We start from the raw sequence: 22,165 nt of genomic DNA, 5'->3' as shown, positions 1-22,165 counted from the left end.
CTATATAGAACCTTTTTGAAAATGATTCTATGTAGCACCCAATGGGGTTCTTCTATTGGTACGATGTCAGGCTTGTAAAGGTAGAAGAACCCTTTTGGGCATTATATAGAACCCTTTTCAAAAAAGCTCTATGTAGAACTATCTATAGCACATTCATGCACGTTTCCCTCAATCTAAGGAACCCTTTCTTGGTGTAAAGAACCCTTTAATCATGCAAAGTGTTCTTTGAGTGTTCATGGTTCTACACAGAACCATTTTCTTTACTAAAGAACCCTTGAAGAACCTTTTTTAAGAGTGTAGAGGGACTTTTTTATTCTATCGGCAGATGATTTTGCTTGTTTTTTGACCAAAGAAGCCCAAACGTCTCCCAACAAAATAGGAGTTTCACTATATACAATGACTTCTATAAGTCTTATAATATATGATTTCTTATCATATTTAACCTTCAAATATGTTTCAACAGCCTCGGAATGAGAAATATTAAACATAATGGACTAGATTTAAGATATTGTCTCTTTTTGAAAGCATTGTTACTTTTTAATGCTTAATTGTAATCTAACCCACTACGTGTTGTGGTGCTCTAGCAGCACGGAGACCCTAAGTGACTGCTGATAGTGAGAACCAGCCTTTCCAGGTGTGATCCAGGACCAGGTCTGGAACACCACTGTTTTTAGTGCGCTAACAGACAAACTCCTCCCAGTTTACGATCTCAGCCACTATGCATTTCAGTGCAGTCTTCTCTCTATTGTCTTCTAACTTCAGTAATCCGGTTGGCCATGCTCTTCGAGAAGCCCGTGTTCTCCGAGCGTTCCTCAAGGCTCACCCGCAGAAATATTCCCTTCCTCCTCGTCCTCCTTCATGCCTTTTAGGTTGGCTCGCTTGAACTCCTCAAACACCATCTCTTCCTCCTCGCTGTACAGGAGAAATGGCAGAAGCAATGGCAGCAGATGTAGCACAGATAAAGAAATACCGACACATGACTCTACCATAAACAACAATGAGCGATACGCTCTGTTCAGACAGATTGTGTAACTGAAAAGGGGCTCTGATTGCGTAACCTGGAACACATTATTGGAAGACTGACCTTTCTTTCACTTCAAGAAGCCCAAAAGAGAGAAAGAGGGTAGATGAAATGTTGAATACACAGTGTTAAAAATGAGAACACACTATTACTGTTGAGAACACAGAACACAGAACATATAATACCTGAATCAGGCTTCGGGTGCATAAGCTGGAATGGCAACTCCAGTCCAACCTCGCTGGTGATAAAAAAAATAATCATAATTAGATTTTCTCATAGCTCTGTAAATACAGTTCATCAATCAATCAATCAATCAATCAATCAATCAATCAATCAATCAATCAATCAATCAATCAATCAACCTTTATATAAACTCAGAGGACATTTGGGGAGACCCTCATTTACAGTGGAGCCAATACAGAGGTCAGGGAAAAAAGTAAAAACATAACAAATGCTAAAAAGAAATAATAGTATTAAAAATAATAATAGAAAATAAAAATAATAGATAATAAAATAAATAATAATAATAATAATAATAGTAAATAAAAAAATCAATAAACCATTAACATAACAACAATATAGTGACTTAATAAGTGTTTTAGCATCCCTGAAGAAAGACAATATAAGCGGGGCTACTTCTTGAAACAAATGAAAAAGTCCTCATATCACAGTAATTGTTGACACAGCTATCATAACCTGATAAGTGACACTGGTGGACAGTAACTGAGTAACTGAGTAAATGTAATTAGTTTCTGTACTTTAGTATTTTTGGTGTATCTGTACTGAAGTTTCTCCATTTTCTGTGACTTTTTCCTTTCACTCCACTACATTTCAGAGTCTAATATCCGACTTTTTCCTCCTACATTTTGAGAAATCTGTCGTTCCTTTTGGTTTCTGTGTGTATAAAAACGAAACATGTCAAAACGAAAGAAGCGCAAAGCCAGAGCACCAATCAGGGCCCAGCGGTCACTTTGTTTAGAGCTGGTTTTGACCTGTTGGTCATACCGACCCAGTGCAGCACGCGGTTCAACGTCAGCGCAGCAGCGTAAAACTTTGGGAGAGTCTGTTCAACATAAATGATGAACTAACCTAACTTTGTGTAAATAGAGCTCAATATAGAAATATGTCCACATATGCAGTCGAGACTGACGCGGCTTTTTTCTGAATTTCTACAAACACCATTTCATTTTATAGTAAATGAGTTTGGGCTGGTTTATGTTTATGAACAGAGGCCGACAGATCAACATAGTAAAGGAGCTCATCTGTGATCCTGAGTTTAAAGCCAGTTTTTATTCAACTTAAACTTGGAACTAAGTTGTAAATAAATCTGAAACTGAAACTTTGCTTGTGTGTAAAAAGTGATTTCAGAGCCACTCGGTTCTCCCTGATGGAAACTGTTTACCTTCAGTGTTTTGTGCTTCTGATCATTTTAATAGACGTCAGCGTCACTAATTAATGACGTTCTATTAAAAGACTGGTTTACCAAGAGAGACGCTGGAGGACTTTCACCTGAAATGAGTTCATGAAGCCAGTCTGGTTATAAAAATGATAACAGGACATCAGAGCCAGAATTACTCTTTTAGTACTTTTACTTTATAGTTAAGTACATTTGAAGGTAAATACTTTTGTACTTTTACTCAAGTGGAGGTCTAAAGGGAGGAAATTCTAATGTTACTGCAGTAATATTTTACCTTGGGCGTCTCTACTTTATCTCAAGCACAGGATTTGCATACTTCGTCCACCACTGCCCATAAATGACTTAAAGTAAGGTAACATTTTTAAGTGAGAAGGATAGTTGTTCATGAAATAAATTAAATAATGTTTTTTTATTGTCCTGATATGAGATGACTGCACTTGCTAATATTTAGTTTTTTGCAGTGCTGGAATAAAATCTTATTATGAACAGTAAGAAGTTTCCTCTTGATTTGCCATTTGGGAGATAAGGCTTTGTTACGACAGCGGTATTATTCACGCAACATTATTCTACTCACAATACTGCAGCTACAGAATTACAGTATCATATAATGCTCACCTGGTGCCCACCAGCCTGTGGGAGACAAAAACACAAAGAACAAAAACACAAAGAGTCAATCACAGGTTTCATGCAGGGAGCTAAACTGCAAATTTGTCTGTGGAAATATGGAATTAACCTGGAAACCTGGAAATATGAGATTAATGATCTTGTTTTAAAAGTTATTTGCTAGTTTTTATCTTTGAATTCATGGTATATTCTCAAATTGATTATGAATCTGGGGGCAGTCGTGGGTTGGAGGTTAGGAACCAGCCTTGTGACCAGAAGGTTGCCAGTTTGATTCCCTGAGCTGACAGGATGTGACTGAGGTTCCCCTTAAGCAAAGCACCTGACCCCCAGGTGCTGTGGATAAGGCTGCCCACCGGGCGAGTGTGCTCACAGCCCCCTAGTGTGTGTGTGTGCTCACTAGTGTGTATTTGGTGTTTCACTGCATGGATGGGTTAAACGTGGAGGTGAAATTTCCCTGTTGTGGGACTAATAAGGGTGATTTTTAATAATTAATAGTCTTATACACTCAGAAATAAAGATACTACACTGTCACTGGGGTGGAACCCTCAAGGGTACATTTCAGTACCTCTAGTCAGGGAACATAAAGGTACAAACATGTAATTGTTCACTGAGAAAAACTTATTTAAGGTGCACGATTGGACCTTAAAACCACTGTTGTACCTTTAGAGGGTATATTTACATGGTTTGTACCTTGATGAATGAAGAATGTGCCTGAACAGAACCTTTATTTCTAACAGTGTACGCCTCAGTTAATTAGGAAATCTTAAAATTGAGTACTTTATTGGTAAAACAAGCTAGATTAGCTAAGGTGCCAATTCATATTATTCTGTTCCACTGAAAAACTGATTTAAGAATCACACACAGAAAAAATGATGTCTAAAATCTTAAAATCTTAAATCTAGTCAATATATCTAAACTTTCTCATTATGAGATTGTTATAAGAATACTATAAGATTATTTAACTTATTTCTAGACATTTTCACTTGTTTTGAGTAATTTTATCTTGTGTCTTAATCATTTTACATTCATTTTACTGCTTTCAAGCATGATTTCTTTATATGAGCTAAACTATCTGCGTTATTCCTCAAACTACATGAAATGATCTGCCCAAATGATTAAGATACTTTTACTAGTTAAAAGGATTTGTAACAAGTAAAAATGTCTAGAAAAAGGCTAAATAGTCTTGTAATATGTCTGTCAATCACATAATAAGAAATATCAGATATATTGGCTACATTTAAGTATGTGTTATTTGTTGCAGTGCAAATAAAGCATATTAAAACGTTCAGTGGCAGTGGCCCAACATGCATCAGGAAATTAATGTTGAGGAAAATATCACTTTATGTGACTTTATGGTTATGATTTCAGTAAAATTGTGCCTTTTACAATGTCTGTTCTGAGACTATGGACTAGTTTTAAGTTAATTCTGGATTTAGGCCAATGTGTTTCAGGATGAGCCAACTTGTTTTAAGTAAAAGTGTAATCAAACTCCACTAATATTCAGTCATTTTCACTTAAACTAGTGATATATTTTTTATTCCCTGGCCTTCATTTTTTTTTACAATGTGCTAAAATTAATAATGCAAAATGTTGAATTAAGGATAAAGTGTATTTCACTTATTACAATGCTGTAGCAAGTCTGATCTCAATTCATCTAAATAAATAATCTAAAAAGCAGCATTTTCTATTTATTTCAAACACTTGGACAGTTATCCGAGCTACTTACAGTATTTCTAGACTGGAGCCAATCAAATTTTAAAATTTCTTGTCAAGTAAAATGATTTTCCTGCTTGGATAGATAGTTTCACTAGTACTGGCTCATTATCTCCTCAAAGAGTTTATCTCTTGCATTTCAGCTTATCTTTTTGGTGTCACTTTATTTGGATGGTCCCCTGTAGGTGCTTTGTAAATGCAGCGTATATATAAGTAACATTGAATGTCAATTGCCAATTAAATGCAACTCAGCTTTAAGTTGAGTGTTAATTGGGTGGTCCATTGTAGATGCTTTGTAAGTATGTAGTGTCTTTAAGTAACATTCAACTAAAACAAGTTCAGTGTGATTTACTTAAATCTATCCCAAAGCCTAAGCCTAACGCTGACCCTAACCTCAAGCCAAAACCTACACCTAATCCTAATCCTAACCATTGATAATCAACTGAGTATCACCAGAGGTCTGTTAATGATTTAAGTATCTGAAGAGCATCTATAATGGACCATCCAAATAAAGTGTGGCCCTCTTTTTTCACAGCGTTTAACTGCTAATGGATGAGATTATGGTTAATGATCACACTCACCCGCCCACGATGAGCTTCACCGTGACTCTGTAGGACACCAAGATCCCCAGCACCTCCTTCAGGACCCCCTCTTTAATTCTACAGCAGAAGCACAGATCAGAAAATTGACCATGAAGCATTTACCACGTACGTCTGCTCTTGCGCACCACTGACCTTATATGTGGTGACTCTTCGTGTGAGCATTTCATGATGAATGGACTAACAGATAAACTTGGAATAAAAATATTATCACAGTCACTTACATGAACGTTTGACTGTTTATTTCTTTTTCCTGTAAAGTTACCATTTCTCAGATTAGGCTTTGCAAAAATTTCATGCAACTCTATTCCATAAGACCACAAATTATATAATGAATACCTCGAACCTGGACCTCTAGCCCACTGGTCAGTTTCTGATAAGCTACAGCTACTGTGTGGTCAGAGACTGGCCAGTGACTTAGGGCTAGAGGATGGCTAACACAAACACTGCATCAACAGATGAACAGCAGTCTCTAACTGTACACCAGTGAGGTGGAGCTACAAGGTAGGGGTTTCCAATAATGTGGCCAGTGAGTTCATTATCTGCCCATCTTTCTTTTGAAGTCCTGCCTTGTTAGCATACAAGTCCATAAACAACAGAAACAAGCTCACACGCTACTTGAGGCAAGATTGGTGTCTTCATGCTTCAGTTTTCCATCAAGAGCAATGCCCCGCCTTTTCTTGTTATTGGCCAGCAGGGGGAGCAGTGTGTACACCTTCTCCATTTTCTCACCTGCTTCCAAATATTCTCTGGACCAACAGAAAGGTTTGAGACAGATCAAATCAGAATCCTTCAGTTACATACATTTCATGCATTTTCTTCCATTTATTTTGTCTGCAGAGGTCCACTTTTGTGGATGTTTGTGTGGTTTTACACAGAGGTGTAAAACTCAGGTCCAGAAAGTAAAAATCCTTGCCAGGATTTGGTTCTAACTGCCTGGACAGCTCTGCTGGTGGTGTGATCTAACTAGAGAAGCCAACCTGTTGGAACAAAATCCTGGGAAGGATTTTTCCTTTCTGGACCTGGATTTTACACCTCTGGTTTTACATGCCAAAAAGTGTCATAATTAATTTTACAGTACCGTTTTCCAGCCTCTCTTTATGCTTTAGAATTATACTGTTTGTTTGAAGGTATGTTTTTCCTTTTGTTGCTGCGCCTTTATGGCTAATATATGTAAATAACCTCTGTCCTGGTTGGGATTTTTGCAGCTAAGTTAGACATGTTTTAAACAATGTTTACATGCAACATCAAACTCTTTCGCCGTTAAAATCAGTTTTTTGGTAATGTGAGCCCTTTAATACCCAAAACACCATCCCTTCTCCTTTAGTCATGTTTACATGCAGCCTAATGATCTGTTAATAATAGCTCAATCGGAATAGAATACGTCCATGTATACACCACAATCGGAATAAACTACTCTGGTTGAGGATATTCAGAATACAGTTTCTATCCGACTGAACAAGCTGGGTAATCCTATATATAATCTGTTAAATAGAATAAAAATACCTGTATAAACGCCTGTATCCAATTACATTCCCTATCGGATAGAGTAAGTACGTTCTGATCATGTGCGTCGCGTTATAGAGAAAGTTTATAACGTTCAACACAGCGGAGCAGAAACTGGTCTGCAGAGGAGACGAAGTTCATGCTCTGATCTTTAAAAGACGGCTGTGGGATGGGTGTCCAACTTAAATGTCTCAGAACACGACGTCTTCCTCTCGGCCTTCTTTAATAAGGACATGTGAAGGACGTTTTCCTGAGTCTGACGTCATTTTAAAGTAATTAAAAGCACAAGCACTGCTCACTGCTGCTCATCTCACTCTGACTGGACCTGAGTGGTTCTCTACGCATGTGCATAACACCTCAGTCTTAATCTATAATTGGAATGTATTCAAATCTTTGCATGTAAACACAGCCAGTGATTCAGACACTCACTCAGATTCCAACAGGTCCACTGACTTCATGTAGCTGTCGTTGGAGTACAGCACAACAGTGGCGATTTGGTCCACTGAAAAGCACAGAACCAGAGAGATGAGATTATTTTATTTGTGGTCCAGACATTTAATGTGTATCAGTTGTCTGAAGTGCGTTATTCTGCCATCAGAGTCATTCCCTTATTAGGAACTCCGGGTCTAAGCTGGTTTTCTTTATTGAAAAACAAAGTTGTATTTTTGAAAATTGCCTCCGTGGTGTAATATGATAAATAAACCAAAACCAAAATGTGAATAATGCTACATACATGCTAAAAGCTAGCTAATGTTCCATTATTAATAATGCTGTGCTCCACTTGTATATCATATTTTATTGTATTGCTCTGTGTTTTTGTAGTTTACTTTATTGTTGAATGCACTGTGTATTGTAGTTTATTGTATTGTATTGCATGGCACTGCATGGCACAGAGTTCAGTGTTCAACTCTGTTCCTTTTTTCCAGGTATCTACACTGACTTTTGCATCTAGCAGTACCTGAGCTCAGGACTGCACTTCTTGTAAGTCGCTCTGGATAAGAGCGTCTGCTAAATGCTGTAAATGTAAATGTTCCTGTGCACAGAAGTTATGCCACATGAAAGTAAAAGTGTTTCAGTACGATACAGCACAGTACAGCAGAGTACAGCACAGTACAGCACAGTACAGCAGAGTACAGCACAGTACAGCACAGTACAGCAGAGTACAGCACAGTACAGCACAGTACAGCACAGTACAGTTACAAATCCGAACCCAGTACTATCCCTGCCCTGGTCTGGTCAAGTAGCAGTGTCCCACCAAACAAGCTGTGAAAGTAGGTGGAGTTCTCTTTAGCTTGTGTGGTCACATTATTTTGAACGTGAATCTAGTGTTAAGAGTAAACACAAACAATAATGGAGGAGTTTCAGGTTCTGACTTTCTTTTTGCCGCATTTAGTTTTCTGTGAGAATCACACAGCGACTCTGGCCAACTAGTGTTTTTTTAAGGTGGTCACCTGACTCTGGTGACACTATGTGACCATCCTATTATGATTGCATTTGACCAGTCAGGGTAGGGCTGAGGGGGCGGCACGGTGGCGTGGGTTCGATTCCCCGGCCGGGTGATCAGGGTCCTCTCTGTGTGGAGTTTGCATGTTCTCCCTGTGTCTGTGTGGGTTTCCTCCCACAGTCCAAAGACATGCAGTCAGGCCAATTGGAGATGCTAAATTGCCCCTGGGTGTGAGTGACTGTCTGTGTCTGTCTGTCTGCCCTGCGATGGACTGACAACCTGTCCAGGGTGTATCCTGCCTTCCGCCGAAGACTGCTGGGATAGGCTCTAGCACCCCCCGTGACCCTGACAGAGAAGCTGCTTAGAAAATGGAGTGGATGGATGGATGGATGGATGGGTATGGCTGAAAGATGCATTAATTTCATATTGAAATCATAATTTGAGAGCGCAATTTTCAAATCACACAAGCTGCCATTTTAATTGTAGTCCATATTATGTTATATGTTTATATGTAATATATTATATTTTCTTAAGCTTTAAAACATGAAGTTTGTAATCTGCCTGTAAATGAATTAGATCAAACAAAAGCAACCAAACAACCATGAAGAGGTGAACAATATGATGGTATTTTATCATTATTGTGATGATATTGTTATTGCTATAAGCTAACTGGCAGTGTGGGGTACTACATTCTGTGTTCAAGCCTCAAGCCACAAAAATGATATTCTGCTCTTCTTGGCCAAAGTACCAGGCCTTTAGTTAATAGAAAAGAAACACAATTTGAATTGCATTAGCAATATTGATTAGAAAAGCATTATTTTGCTGCTTTACCTTATTGCCTTTCTCTTTTCCATGTTCCACCTATTCTTTTACAAGGACCTGCACTTGGAGATTTCTGATTGGCTGCAGCAATTGGCTGCTCTCCTACTGACCAGATCAAACCCAGCACCTTGGGTCAGCTTGTCTTAATCAGCCCTTGATTAATGAATCATGTAAGTCTTTCTCTAACGCAGGGGGTGAGCGCCCTGTTTTGCTTGCTATGTTTTTTCTTGGTTTGGTTCAGGGAGGCAGGGTAGTTGTTTTTTCATTTTTCTTTTCATCCTAGGTAAGTTAGTTTGATTGATACTAGGTTGTTTTGGGGGTTAGCTCTCCTCTGAAGTCATGTATCTTCTTTTATTATATTTCTATATTGTACCTAGTAGATAGCTGATATAAACAACGTAAACAATCTTGTAAACAACATCTTTTCTGCTATCTTACTCTGTTGCCTTCAAAAAATGGCCATTCAAGTCTGATTAATGAAATCAAAAAATGTTGATATTTTGCCATCTTATGTAGGTCACTGGCATGGCGGTTGGGTTGGTGTTTGGCTTTTTTTTAAATGTATGACTTCTTTTAAAATCCAGTAAACCTTTGAGGTTGTAACATACCCAAATTCTTCAGCCCTAAGTCAGGGTTTGCGCCTTTACCAGCTCCGCTTGTACATTCCAACTTGGTACGCTTGGTACCCCAGCAAGAAGGGTAACCAAATTCAGCACGAGTACAATACGGTTCATACGGCAGCGGAAATGATGATAAAATGCATGATCATGGTTTATAACTATATAAAGAAGAAAGGTCTACTATTGAACTTCAGCTCTATTATATGCCAGGATTAGCTGCTCAAACCTTTGGCTACTATTATCAAAGACATTTAGATGCTACATTTGACAAATATTGCTATATTTCTGGGGAGGGGGTATTTTGTTGAGGTTGCCATTCCTATGATGTTAATTAGGTAGTGTTAGCTTGAATGTAGCACTGGTTGTGCTTCGGCACCTTGTTACCTTGTAATCCAGTGGGCCCAGTGACATTAAGCGGGAAAACATGTGTACTGCAAAACTCATTGGCTTCGGAACATTTTTGGAACATTTTTGAAAACATTGTTCATTTTTCTCACAGAAAAAACAGCCTAGACTTTGAGTTCCTAATAAGCCGGCTACAGAATGACACACCACTTCAAAGGATATGTTGACAAACGTCTAAAACTTATTAGTGTGTTTACTTCTGCACTCACCCGAGAGAATGAGGTTCTTCACAGATTTGTTGGACTCGTTGTTGATGTTGACCCGTACGTGTATTGGCTCCCCATGATAAAAAGTCTGCAAGACGTTTGAGATTTTTTTCATTAAACAATCAACTCATCACCCTGCAATACGTTACACAGTGACACGAATGAAAACTGCACATGACGTTACCAGCTAGGCCACTTTGTCTAACAGATTGGAAGGTCTCCGTCAAATCTGTGGGCCTAAACCCCAAAACTGACCCAGCGTTCAATCAACGCTGTGCACAGAAAAAAACCCTCTGACCGCATGAAACAATCCTGGAAATCAATCAACAACAGCATACTTTTCAGACCACCCACCTGCTTCTCCAGGCTTGCCTCCACATGCAGGGGCTTATCAGACATGAGGAAGTCACGGGTGATGGACATTGAGGGAGCTGGACCTGTCTTCTCTGGGGCGAACTGCACCTTACGGATCATCAGATGGACTGTACTCCTGCAGGAGACACACCAGAAGGTCAGCGATAGTTGAAAGTAAGCATAGCACCTAATTAATATAGTTCATGTGGTAACAAGCAGTTCTAACTGGTTTTACTCTATAATAAATTAATTGGTTTGGTTTTAATGAAGCGAGATAACAGGGTAGATCCAGGCCCCACCTGCATTTTGGGGGTCCTAAGCAGATTCTCCAGACCGGTGGAGAGAATAAGTTTTCCTCTAAGGCCTTAAGCTGTCGTTTCAGTCTATAAAAGTTAGTAACTTATTTGATGTGTCCTCTTCAGATTTTAGCTGTCTATTTGACACTATTATGACTGTATAAATTTTGTTTATGTTTAATCTGGAAAAGATTTGTTGAACTGTTGTGTGAATAAGGACCAGTCTTTACATGATCCAAACATTTATACTTATAAATCCTATAAATAGTCTTAAATAAAAGTTCCTAAGAATCCAAACTTTGTTTATATGATATCAGATGACTTGCTAATGTCACGCATCCCTCAGGCTCTGACACTCACCCGGACTCCATCTCCCAGACACCTCTGGGAGATCACATGACTCCTGCAACCTCTAACCTGCCTTCACAATCCACTCAGTGCTTTTACTCTCCTGAATACTAATTCGCGTCACCTGTGACGTAGGTCATGTGATATCTTTGGTATAGCTTATAAGCTTTAGCTCAGACAGACTGTGAGGTGTATCATTATCGATCTACTGAACATTTCGTTGGGTGTCTGCCTTCTTGTTTATGACCTTGTTGCCTGTTTCTTCCGATTACGTCTTTTTGCTTAACCCTTTGGATTGTCTGCCTTTGGCTATCTGACCGTGTTCTGACCTTTTGGACTGTATTCTGGACATCTTTTGCCTTGACCTCTGGATTGACTGCCTATGGTTATGTTTGTTTTCTGGCTGAGCTTTCTGGTTTTGACCCAGGCCTGCTTTGCGACTGCAGGCTTGGATTACGTCTCCATCAGTAAAGCCTCTCTTGATCATTTTTACCGCAAGCATCTGATTCAATCTGTGCTGTTACAGCTGGTTGATTTACTGTAAACTAATAAAAACAAAAAATTCGATTTTAATATTTAAGTGTGTTGTTAATTGTCTATAAGAAAAACAAAACAAAAAAAAACCTGTCAACTTTGATTATTGCTGATTATTTTAGGGTAACGGGGTTCTAATGGCATCTCAGCATTCTCTGCACAGACTGGCTCCTTTTCATTTTCTGACCAAAAGCCGAAAAAAAAGCCATAATATTAACATCTTAAATTGAAACCAAAATACACCTTTATATTTTAGCTTCTTCTCTTTTTTAAGGCATTATTAACCAGTCACTCACCCCTCATTCTGACTTAAAATACCTCAAAATGTGTTGGTGGGCAAGGTGCTCTAAGCAGCTGCTTGTATTGCTTAACAGGTAGAGCCGGTTCTTCTTCTGATGAACACACATAGTGCTCTTCAGAAGTTCTTCATCTCAGAAACACTTAAAATCAACTTGACCCTCGTACATATTTTACAAGTGCTGCTGCATTCACAGCTGGGTTTTACTGGTTATACAGTTATACTGCGACATATAGGGACGTTTAGACTGACCGTTTGCGGACCTTAGCGTCCTGACTCTCAGCGCTGAAGGCCTTCACCTCGAACTCAACAGCGCAGTGCTGTGGAAATGGACAGTGTTGCTCAGAGGCTTGTGGCAGGTTAGATTATATAAAGTTGACCTGAAATGTTGAAAGGGAAGTTTGAAGTAAGCACCGCTCACCTTCCCCACGTCTTTAGGAGCCGGCTGCAGACCCACAGAGCACGGCAGGTTATCAGGGAACTGAAACAGAGCAGATGAATCACATGTTAAATCCCTGAGTAATGTGATGGAGACAGATGTCAATATTGCATGAGCATTATTATGAAAGGCTATCGTTACTGTCTGACAAAAACCGCATATCTCCAAAACAGTAACTTTGCAGGAGAAAGAAAAAATGTTAAGAATCTTTTGGACCATTTCTGCTGGTCGTATCTTCATGGAATGTTCACACAATATCAAGGACAGCTGCTATTTGCAAATTATATCAATAAAGGAAAAAAACAAAAATGGAGAAACAAGGTTTTGTTCTGACACGGACGATAAACCGAGTGCATGCATCACTTGCACTGCAAAGTCAACATGGAGAGCTAGGTTTTAATGCATAATATACAAGTTTGGAAATGTTTCCAAGTGTTAAAACCTAATAAAAGGCATGTATCTTAAAATTTCCTTATTTTTCCTTGAGGTTCAATTTTCTGACTGGGACCACGACCATCTTCCAACCTCTGTTTATTTTTTGCTTAGAACTAAACAGTTTTTTTTTTTTTACTTTTGCATTTACATTAGTTTGATATGTGTCCTATATACTGTATATGTAATATATGATATATGTAAAAGCTGTTCTGATTCATATTATGCCTTGTTTAAAAAGCAATCTAAGCTACATCACTTATACCATAAGGCTAAATGATCAAAGCTGAACTGCTGCAGTATATGTATGTATGTATATATACTGTTTTTTACACTGTTTTATTCATACTGTACCATTTTATTAGGTACACCTTACTAGTAAAAGGTTGGACCCCCTTTTTCCTTCAGAACTGCCTTAATTCTTCATGGCAGACTTTCAACAAGGTGTTGAAAACGTTCCTCAGAGATTTTGGTTGGCTATTTGAGTTCCTGCTGCCTTTCTATCATCTGGAACCAGTCTGCCCATTCTCCTCTGACCTCCTCTGACAACTGACCGCTCACTGGATATTCTCTCTCTTTCGTACTCGTTCTCTGTAAACCCTAGAGATGGTTGTGTGCGAAAATCCCAGTAGATCAGCAGTTTCTGAAATACTCAGACCTTGTATGGTAAAATTGGGAATTGTATTGTTTTAGAGTTTCACAGGACTGTGTAAAGCCAAAAGTTGGTGCAAGAAGAAAAGTCATGGGCTGGAGGTTAGAGAACCAGCCCTATGACAGGAGGTCGCCAGTTTGATCTTGTGAGCTGACAGGACATGACTGAAGTGCCCTTGAGCAACGCACCTAACCCACAACTGCTCCCTGGGCACCGTGGATAGGGCTGCCCACTGCACTGGGCAAATGTGCCCACTGCCCCTAGTGGGTGTATTCACTAGTGTGTGTGTGTGTGTGTGTGTGTGTGTGGGGGGGGTGGGGGGGGGGTTTCACTGCATAGACGAGCCAAAATGTGGTGGTGAAATTTCCCTAATTTAGGCCTAATAAGGGTCACTTAACAAACAAAGCAAAACTATTCAATGTAACTTTTTTATATTTATTTAATTTTCATTTTAATAGACCACTCTAAACCCCATTAAGTGAACTGTTACACAATAATGCTATAGTGAACAGATCAAGTGTGGACCTTCTGAGCTTTCTTAGCAGCTTTGTTGGCTTGTGTTAATTAGCTCTAACTTTTAGCATGTTTTTATTTGTTTTCTTTACAGTGAGTTAATTCTATTAACATAATAAAATCTGATCATTTTGAAGCCAAATGAAGTAGCCCATTAGTTAATATTATTTCATATCAACAATCACATCGGTGTTCATAGCAGAACACAGCAGTTAGTGTACCTTATATATTTAATTGCATGTTCATTCATGACTTGCATCTTCTGAGGCAATTAGTTGGCACATGTTTACGCAATCAGGCCATTTTAAGTTATAATTACTTTTTAGAACTTAATTAGGTCTCACTTTATTTGGATAGTCCATTGCAGTCATCTATAGATTATCTATAGATGTTCAATTGTTAACAAACTACCTCTTGATTCTAAACAGAGGTGGGGTTGGGGTTATGAATTGGACCAGGGTTAGGGCTGAGACTGGGTTTAGGGCTAGATTAAGGTTAAGCTTAGAGCAGGTTTAGAGTTAAAGAATTATGGTCAGTTTGGTAGATATTTAGTCAAATGTAACTTTTTGAGTTCGGCCTATTCATTCTACAGCAGTTTAGCCCCGCCCAATTACTCCATTGTTAAAAGGAGTTAAGTTGAGCCTGATTTTGGAACTAGCCATTCAGAACAGAGCTCATTTACATATTTCAGTCTGAAAAGCAAACCAACAAAAATAGTCTGTTTAATTGTAATAATAGAGATAAAGAAAGAAGTGTAGGATATGGGCCCTTTAAGAATACACTTAGTCTCTGGGCAGCACAAGGCTGTGTTATAACAGTATAACAGACTCATCATTCATTCTTTGGACCACTTTAGATTAATATCCTTTGTACGTCCACATCCCGAGGTTTATTATTCAGTTACTGCATTACAACTTTGAGCTATGAGAGTGAAGAATGGAAGTTCAAGGGTTCTAAAGATGTATTTTGGGGTCTGCTCACCTCGAAGAAAAAGGGGTAGGCGTTGTCTCCCAGTTTGCGTAGGAGTTTCTCCTGCACCTTGGTGAGAGTGCACTGTTTCTTGTCCTGCAGTGCAGGGTAGATCTGCCTAGTGGAGAGGTAAATGTCCCGCCGGAACGAGAGTCCCAACACATCCATGTCATCTCGGCCATACCGGAACATGCAGGACAAGGCGACATACGCTACGGATCGCAACATCCACGTTATCACCTCATCAGATTGTAATAATCCCACATATCTCACAACTCTAGATGTCATTGTAGTCACTGTAGTTACTGAATAATATACAATAATAAAGACGCAATAAAGCTGGTTATAAAATGGATAGTTCAGGTCTTAAAATGTGATTGGATGAGCCGCGTTCAAAGCTGTTGTAAAATCCATGATATATGCACACCTATGACCTAATAGCAACTGAATTGGCTGGCTGGCAACTTATGTTCTTAACTAGAACTAGGCAGGTCAGCTATCTAACAGGCTAAAAGATAGCAAACAGCCTAAACACCTCCAACATTAATATCACAGACCTGAATTAATGTACTTACTGTATAATTAACTGTAAAATGGCAGTTTAAAAGTCTACAGAATGTCACTTGAAAGGATTACATGCTTTAGATGTTTATGTTTCAGTAAGAAGAGGCCCTGACTGGAACCCCAACCGGCTCTGTATTCCCTAAATAGTGGGCTAGCTATGGCCGTTTTAAAATTCTAGCCTCTACAGTCAAATAGTGCATCATTTATCAAGTACGGATGTGTCTGTGATCTTGTGGGTACTGTGCACTGCTGGGGTGCAAGATCCAGTATTTAAATTCCTACATAGTGCACTATGTAGGGAGCAGGGAGCCAGTTGAGATTCAGCCCCAGCGCAAGAAGAGGGCACCACTGGATTGGTCCTAAATAAGACTCGGTGGTAATTTGGTGACCAAGAAGTACTTATTAAGTGAAAGATTTTGCATTAAACAGTGCTGTTTTCATATGTTCACTGTTATATGACAAAAAATTAATATACAGTAATAAGAACACAATAAGGCTGGTTAATCCTTTTTGGGCCAAAAAGTACTTTTAACATCAGTCTAGAAAAGTCTCACATCATTATTTATGTGAAACCTGCTCTTAAGACCACGTTGGTGAATGGGAAGCTGAACATTGAGGATAAATGTACACATGAGATTAGCACAGAGCTGCTTAATGCTCAATCATTGCAACAGTGAAATCAAACATTTCATAAAACTTTTTAAAGTTGTCTCCAAATTTTAGATCGGGGTGTATGCTAGGAATGGGAAAAGTAATCATTTTTTAGAAGCAACTTTTTAAAAAATAATTTTTTAATGCAAAAGTTTTGCAGGAAAATAATGTTTTGCTGATTTTCTAAGTGATATCCTCTACACACGCTTCTGCTTATTTTAATGCACAATTAAAACTTAAATTAAATAACGTAAAAATAAGATAATGTGGCCTGTGCAAAAGTTACGGCACATTATATAATTTATGTTTCATTTTTTATCAGGTATGTTAAACTCATACTAAATAAAATAAGCAGTAGCTGTGCATCGAAATGCTCAGAAACCGTGCTCTCTGTAGAAGATGCGGTGAATTATTTTCACTAAGGAAATCAACATGACATGTTATCAGGGAAGGGGTGTTCAAACTTTTACATACAACACATAGGGTGTTTTAATAGCTGAGACTTTTATATTGACACTTTAATCTGCCTTAATAGTATTAAGCTGTGATCATTTGCTTATCCCAAGTTATGAACGCAGTGCTGCCTCATCACTAATAGTTCACATTCATCACATGTCTGTGGAATGAAGGGAGATCTACCTTTTTTGCCTTTCAGCAGTTCTGGGTCTATAAGGACAACACCATCTGTTACAGGAGAGCGAAAGAGATGCACATTAACAAGAGAGATCCAGAAGAGATAATGTGTCACAGTGAAGGGCTCAGAGAAACAAACTAAATGAATGAATGAACAACAGTAAAACTGTTCATATTCATGACTCTCCAACTCACCCACTGGTTCCACTGAGTTCACATGATCAACAAAATCACGTTTCCCCATGTACACAGCAACCTGTGACCAACACATGCACAACACTGTGCTTATTAATAAAGATGATTAAAAGTATCTAACAAATAAAGCTCTTATCTTTTCACTCTGTACAGGCCTCACATTCCTTATCTGTGAATAGCCAGTGTTGGTGGTAACATAATATGACATAATGCCTTGTTGTAATGTCGTTATTTTGGTGTGGATGCTGGAGCCTATCCCAGTGGTCATTGGGCGGAAGGCAGGATACACCCTGCACAGGTCGCCAATCCATCGACCCTCTATTTCTTTCTAAATTAAGTACTGAAGGGACTGCAGGGTTTTCTCTTGTACTTTCCAGTTGGTACACGTGTTTGCGTTGTAGAGAGTGGCTAAAAAGTAAAGTGATGAGTAAAGAGATTACTTTATTGGAAGCAGTAACTAAAGTAATCCCACTATAGTGTGGAAGAGGTAATTCATAGTGATGCATCAGTACCATTTTTTTAGACTGAGTACAACTATGAGCATACTTTTTAAGTACTCACTAATAATGAGTCCCATACCATACAATACAATAATCATGACCTACTTAGAACTAAGTGCAATGTATCTTAACAGTCGTTACATTCTAGCTCATTTTAAATAACATGCATTAACTAATTAAGTTGGGTTAGTTACCTTTGATCGAAGATCTAATTTTGTTACACATCAGAAAAGCTTTTGTACAGCTGTAAGTAAAGTACATTTCATAGTTTTGATCCTCATCTGTCTCTTTCAACAATAGACTCCTTAGGCCAAGGCTAATGCATGCAAGTGGAGTTTTACGTCTTCTCTGAGTCTTTTATTGGGCTAGTTGAGCGTAGCTGAATGTCCTCTTAAGCCAGACATACAGTCTGATTCTAGAAATCTTGTTCTTTGGTGACTCACACTGTATGTTTGAATAGACCATCGTGTAGAAACAAAACCTATGATTTAAATACTCACACTGTACAAAAATGATCTGTCTGATTAACATGCTACAAGAAAAACTCTACAGACAGCTCTGCTGGTGAACAATTTCAAACAAAGCTGCTTTATTCAAACTAACATGCTGTGCACTGAGTACTGAGCAAAGACAAACTGAGCAGCTGTGCTAACTCTGAGCACTGAAGCTAAAAGCCAGGCGGTGATGTATACGGTAGGACCATGTGGTCCGTCTACAGTCTATATAACAAAAAATGTCTGTATTTACTTTTATACCTCACGGTTATGTTCAGTTAAACAGAGTAAAGTCAGGATATGTAGTCTTTGGTAGCAAATGTCAAGTCTTTTTCACCTCTGTTTTACTAGCCTACATGTCTCCCCCTGTACTGTGGAAGTGGTTGTGATTGTGTGTGTTTAAAACAAAAATTGCACAGTGAAATCCTGGTGCAAATACGCCAAGACAGAATGTTAAAATGACCCATGGCTTTGTGTTCAACCACCACAGAGTCAGTAACATTTCTCTGTGCAAACAGACCCTCATTCATGAGCAGCTTGAGTGGTTTGTTCATTAGCACAGCAGTGTATACTCAGCTTACATCGCACAGTATCAGCTGATACCCAATACCAGTATTGGTATCAATGCATCCTTAATAATTAGTCATTTGAAATGAATTATGTTGTTTGACTATCTACTCCAACACTGCACATAGCATTCAATTGTCAAGAATACAAAACAAAAATATGCAACTTTCCTTGATCTACTGAGCAGAAGCTTTGCTTACCGACTTGTCTTTGGACATTTTCTTAAAGATGATGTTCTTGGGACTCATTGTGGCAAATCTTGAGGCCAATTAGCAAAGTCTGAGGAATAAAACAATAACAGGGTAATAAGAGTTGGTGTGAAAGTGTATTACAGTGTCAATAGCACATTGCAACTACAGCCCCTGTTATAGAATCTCTATTCAATACACTGTGCTGTATACTAGTAACAGATAGGTGGTATGTAAGGGCCTAAATCCAAACTCAAGTAAAAGTATTGCTACTTCATGGAAAAATGACTAAAGCATATAAGTCCATTGGTGTTCAAAAGTTTGGGATCCCTGTCTAAAAGTTTGCACTTTCAGCAAGATAAAACCAGTTTTGTCACAGACTAGTGTATAAAGTAATATGCTCATCCTGTACAATTGCACAGATTTCAGATACATAAAAATGTTAGATCCATCCAGAATAATGAACAGAGCCACTGAAGATTTTAAGATAACTGAGGAATGCTGTATAAAATTGAATTTTTTTAATAATTATAGCAAATTTAAGTAAAGAATGTAAATTCAGCATATACAGGATAATGCCATTTTTTCACTTCTTGTTCACGGAACCATGAAAATGTTGAACATAATGTCAAAAAAATATTTTGTTGAATATTTAAACCCTCATTGTGTAAGTTTTTATTAAAAAGGTTAGTGATTCTAAACAAAACAATGTAAGGGCTGAGTAATTTATAGAACTGTAAGCTTGTTAGGCCCTATTGCTCTCTTCTTGATTCAAGCTTCATCTAAAATAAACGATAAACTTAAGAAGACTCTGAGGTTCAACCAGTTACAAAACAACACAAATGGCTGCCACTGTTGTAACATAATGAAAACTAATTTAGAATTAAGTGTGAATGACTTACAGAAGTAAAGAAATTATTTTCCTTCTCCTTTTCCTCATGTTGTGGTCAATTAATGATGACGCTGCATAATTCAACTGGGTCATTCAAACAACTTTCTCAAATTTCCACATAATGAAAAACACATTCAGTCATTCAGTTGTTTGGTGTGAAATGCTCCACTCTGGAGGAGCCAGAACTCTTCTGGTGATAGGAACCAGACATCTGAAGAGTGTCGTGCCTCTAAAAACTCCCTCACAGAACATTCCACAAAATGATCATGAATATGCAGCCAAATCTCTGAAACACTGATTTATGACTGTTTTGAGATCCGCCTTTTAGCCTAAAATGTGCTTTTTGCAGGGTTACATGCAACGTTGTGAGACAAGTACCCAAAGAAGATTTGCCATTGAAGACTTTGTTCACTGGTGGTGTTGGATAATAAATAAAATGGGTATATTTGTGTTGTAGACATGGTGACCCCTGGTTCCCATCACCACCACTGTAAAGAAATCTTGAGTCTTTACAGTCAAGCATTTCACACCAAGCCACTCTGTATGACTTTGCTTACATCTCAACCATTGAATTAAGCAGGAATTCTGAAAGATCAGTGGAATTCCCCCTTAAAGTTTCAGCTTTATATTACAGTGTAGTTCCAACATGATACTGTGTGCTCTGATCTGCATACCTGGTACAGGTGATCCCGCTGATCTGCGAGGTGTAAAGAGAGAGATAGAAAGAGAGAGAGAGAGAGAGAAATGAAGTGTTGGCAGCACAAAGGCTGCTATTTGTAGTCAGGATGTCCTGAGTTATTGGTCAGTTAATCAGGTTAGCCAAAGTTAGTTTCAGTCTCCTCCCCCATTATACATAAACACCCATGTACTCACATAGAGCCGCGCTTCCTGTGACTGCTGCACTGGCTGAGCCGATTGGGTTGGTTCCCCTTGGTCAGCAGTGGGTGAGATTACTGAGCAGTGGTCAGTCCCTGGTCACGCGCGGCTAGCTGTGGTGCGGCTGATCTCACGTTCCATAACATCACAGCCCCTAAAGACCCCGCTGTAGGCTTTACAGGGACATCACAGGTAAAGGCACGTGAGCACAGATGAAAATGAGATGGATGAAAAGGTAATGAAGCAGGGGCTGCTTCAATTAGCTGAGAAGATCGCCGGGGTCTCTCTCCCCTCCATCATGGTCATTAACACCACACGCTGCATCTGCAAAGCCACCACTATTGTGGATGACCCCATCCATCCCTCACATGGACTTTTGCTCAGACTTATGCTGAGAAATGAGTGCTGTGTCTGTGCTGCACTGTCCTGTCTGTTTACTGTGTCTAATGTCTGTTTTATTTATCCTATTTATTGTGTGTTTCCGCCCGATGACTGCTGGGATAGGCTCCAGCACCCCCCCGCGACCCTGACGGAGAAGCGGCTTGGACAATGGATGGATGGGTGGATGGATATTTATTGTGTGTATCATATTTATTGTGTACTTGTCCATAGATGGAATGACAATAAAAGCATCTTGACCCCTGATTGACTTGCTTGATAGATAAATAGATAGACAAGCACACTGTATAAATAATAAAACATTCCATAACAAAATGGAAAATATACTGATATATATATATTCTACTCTGTAGTCTATGGTTCAGTCCCCTGCCTGGGCTACACTATACCAATAATAGTCCTTGGGCAAGACTCCAAACACTACCTTCACCTACCTGCTTAAAAAGTGATCAAATTGTGTTTTGCTCTGCATAAGAGTGTTTAGCAAATGCTGTGAATGTAAAATTACCTGCATTTTTTCTGTGAAGGCACGGATAATTCCTTCACTTCTTCAAAAGTTGCTGTCAGACAACAACCTCTTATCACCAAAATAGTAGCAATTCAAGAGAAGGAAAAACATCATTTCAATGGCAGTAAAACAATTTTACTCTAAGTAATTTTGGGGTGTTTCTGTTGATATTTTGGCACAACATATAGCTGCTTTCAGAACAAAACCTCATATCTCCAAAGTGGCAACTTTACAGGAGAAGGAAAAAACCTTCTTTACTTTTAATGTAAGTCAGTGGAGCCAGACATCTTTTCAAGTAATTATGGACAATTTCCTTTGGTCTGTTCATTATGAAATTTACCCACAGTGTAAAGAGCAACATGCATTTTCAAACTATCCCAAAAACTGAAAAGCAATAAAAAAAGTTCCAACAGCTGTAATATAGAGCATCTGGTCTTTTCAAATTACGTCAAAAAATGAAAAATTCCAGCATCCAAAACAAAATGG

At 38.7% G+C, this 22,165-nt stretch overlaps 1 protein-coding gene across 3 annotated transcripts; it reads right to left on the bottom strand.

Annotated features, from left to right (window-relative positions):
* Positions 1-172: 172 nt before the first annotated feature.
* saga (S-antigen; retina and pineal gland (arrestin) a) lies at positions 173-20,670 on the bottom strand. Of its 3 annotated transcripts, none has more exons than XM_017720042.1 (16): positions 20,571-20,670; positions 19,017-19,095; positions 17,256-17,316; positions 17,067-17,111; positions 15,225-15,424; positions 12,629-12,688; positions 12,460-12,527; positions 10,732-10,867; positions 10,381-10,465; positions 7,310-7,382; positions 5,986-6,123; positions 5,357-5,434; positions 3,054-3,068; positions 1,207-1,259; positions 1,085-1,094; positions 173-912 (listed from the first exon to the last, which is right to left on the bottom strand). In XM_017720042.1, the coding sequence occupies exons 2-16, from the start codon at positions 19,062-19,064 to the stop codon at positions 813-815; spliced, it is 1,170 nt and encodes a 389-aa protein (XP_017575531.1). In that variant the 5' UTR covers positions 19,065-19,095; positions 20,571-20,670; the 3' UTR covers positions 173-812. The 3 variants fall into 3 exon arrangements, with proteins under 3 accessions (XP_017575531.1, XP_017575532.1, XP_017575533.1); XM_017720043.1 differs by having other exon boundaries at positions 1,207-1,265; positions 3,060-3,068; XM_017720044.1 differs by lacking the exons at positions 19,017-19,095; positions 20,571-20,670 and having other exon boundaries at positions 15,225-15,426; positions 17,068-17,111; positions 17,256-17,294.
* Positions 20,671-22,165: the final 1,495 nt, after the last annotated feature.

Source organism: Pygocentrus nattereri, chromosome 19 (genome assembly GCF_015220715.1).
Source record: "Pygocentrus nattereri isolate fPygNat1 chromosome 19, fPygNat1.pri, whole genome shotgun sequence".
Lineage (NCBI taxonomy): Eukaryota > Metazoa > Chordata > Actinopteri > Characiformes > Serrasalmidae > Pygocentrus > Pygocentrus nattereri.
This window is presented reverse-complemented; position numbering and strand designations above follow the sequence as displayed.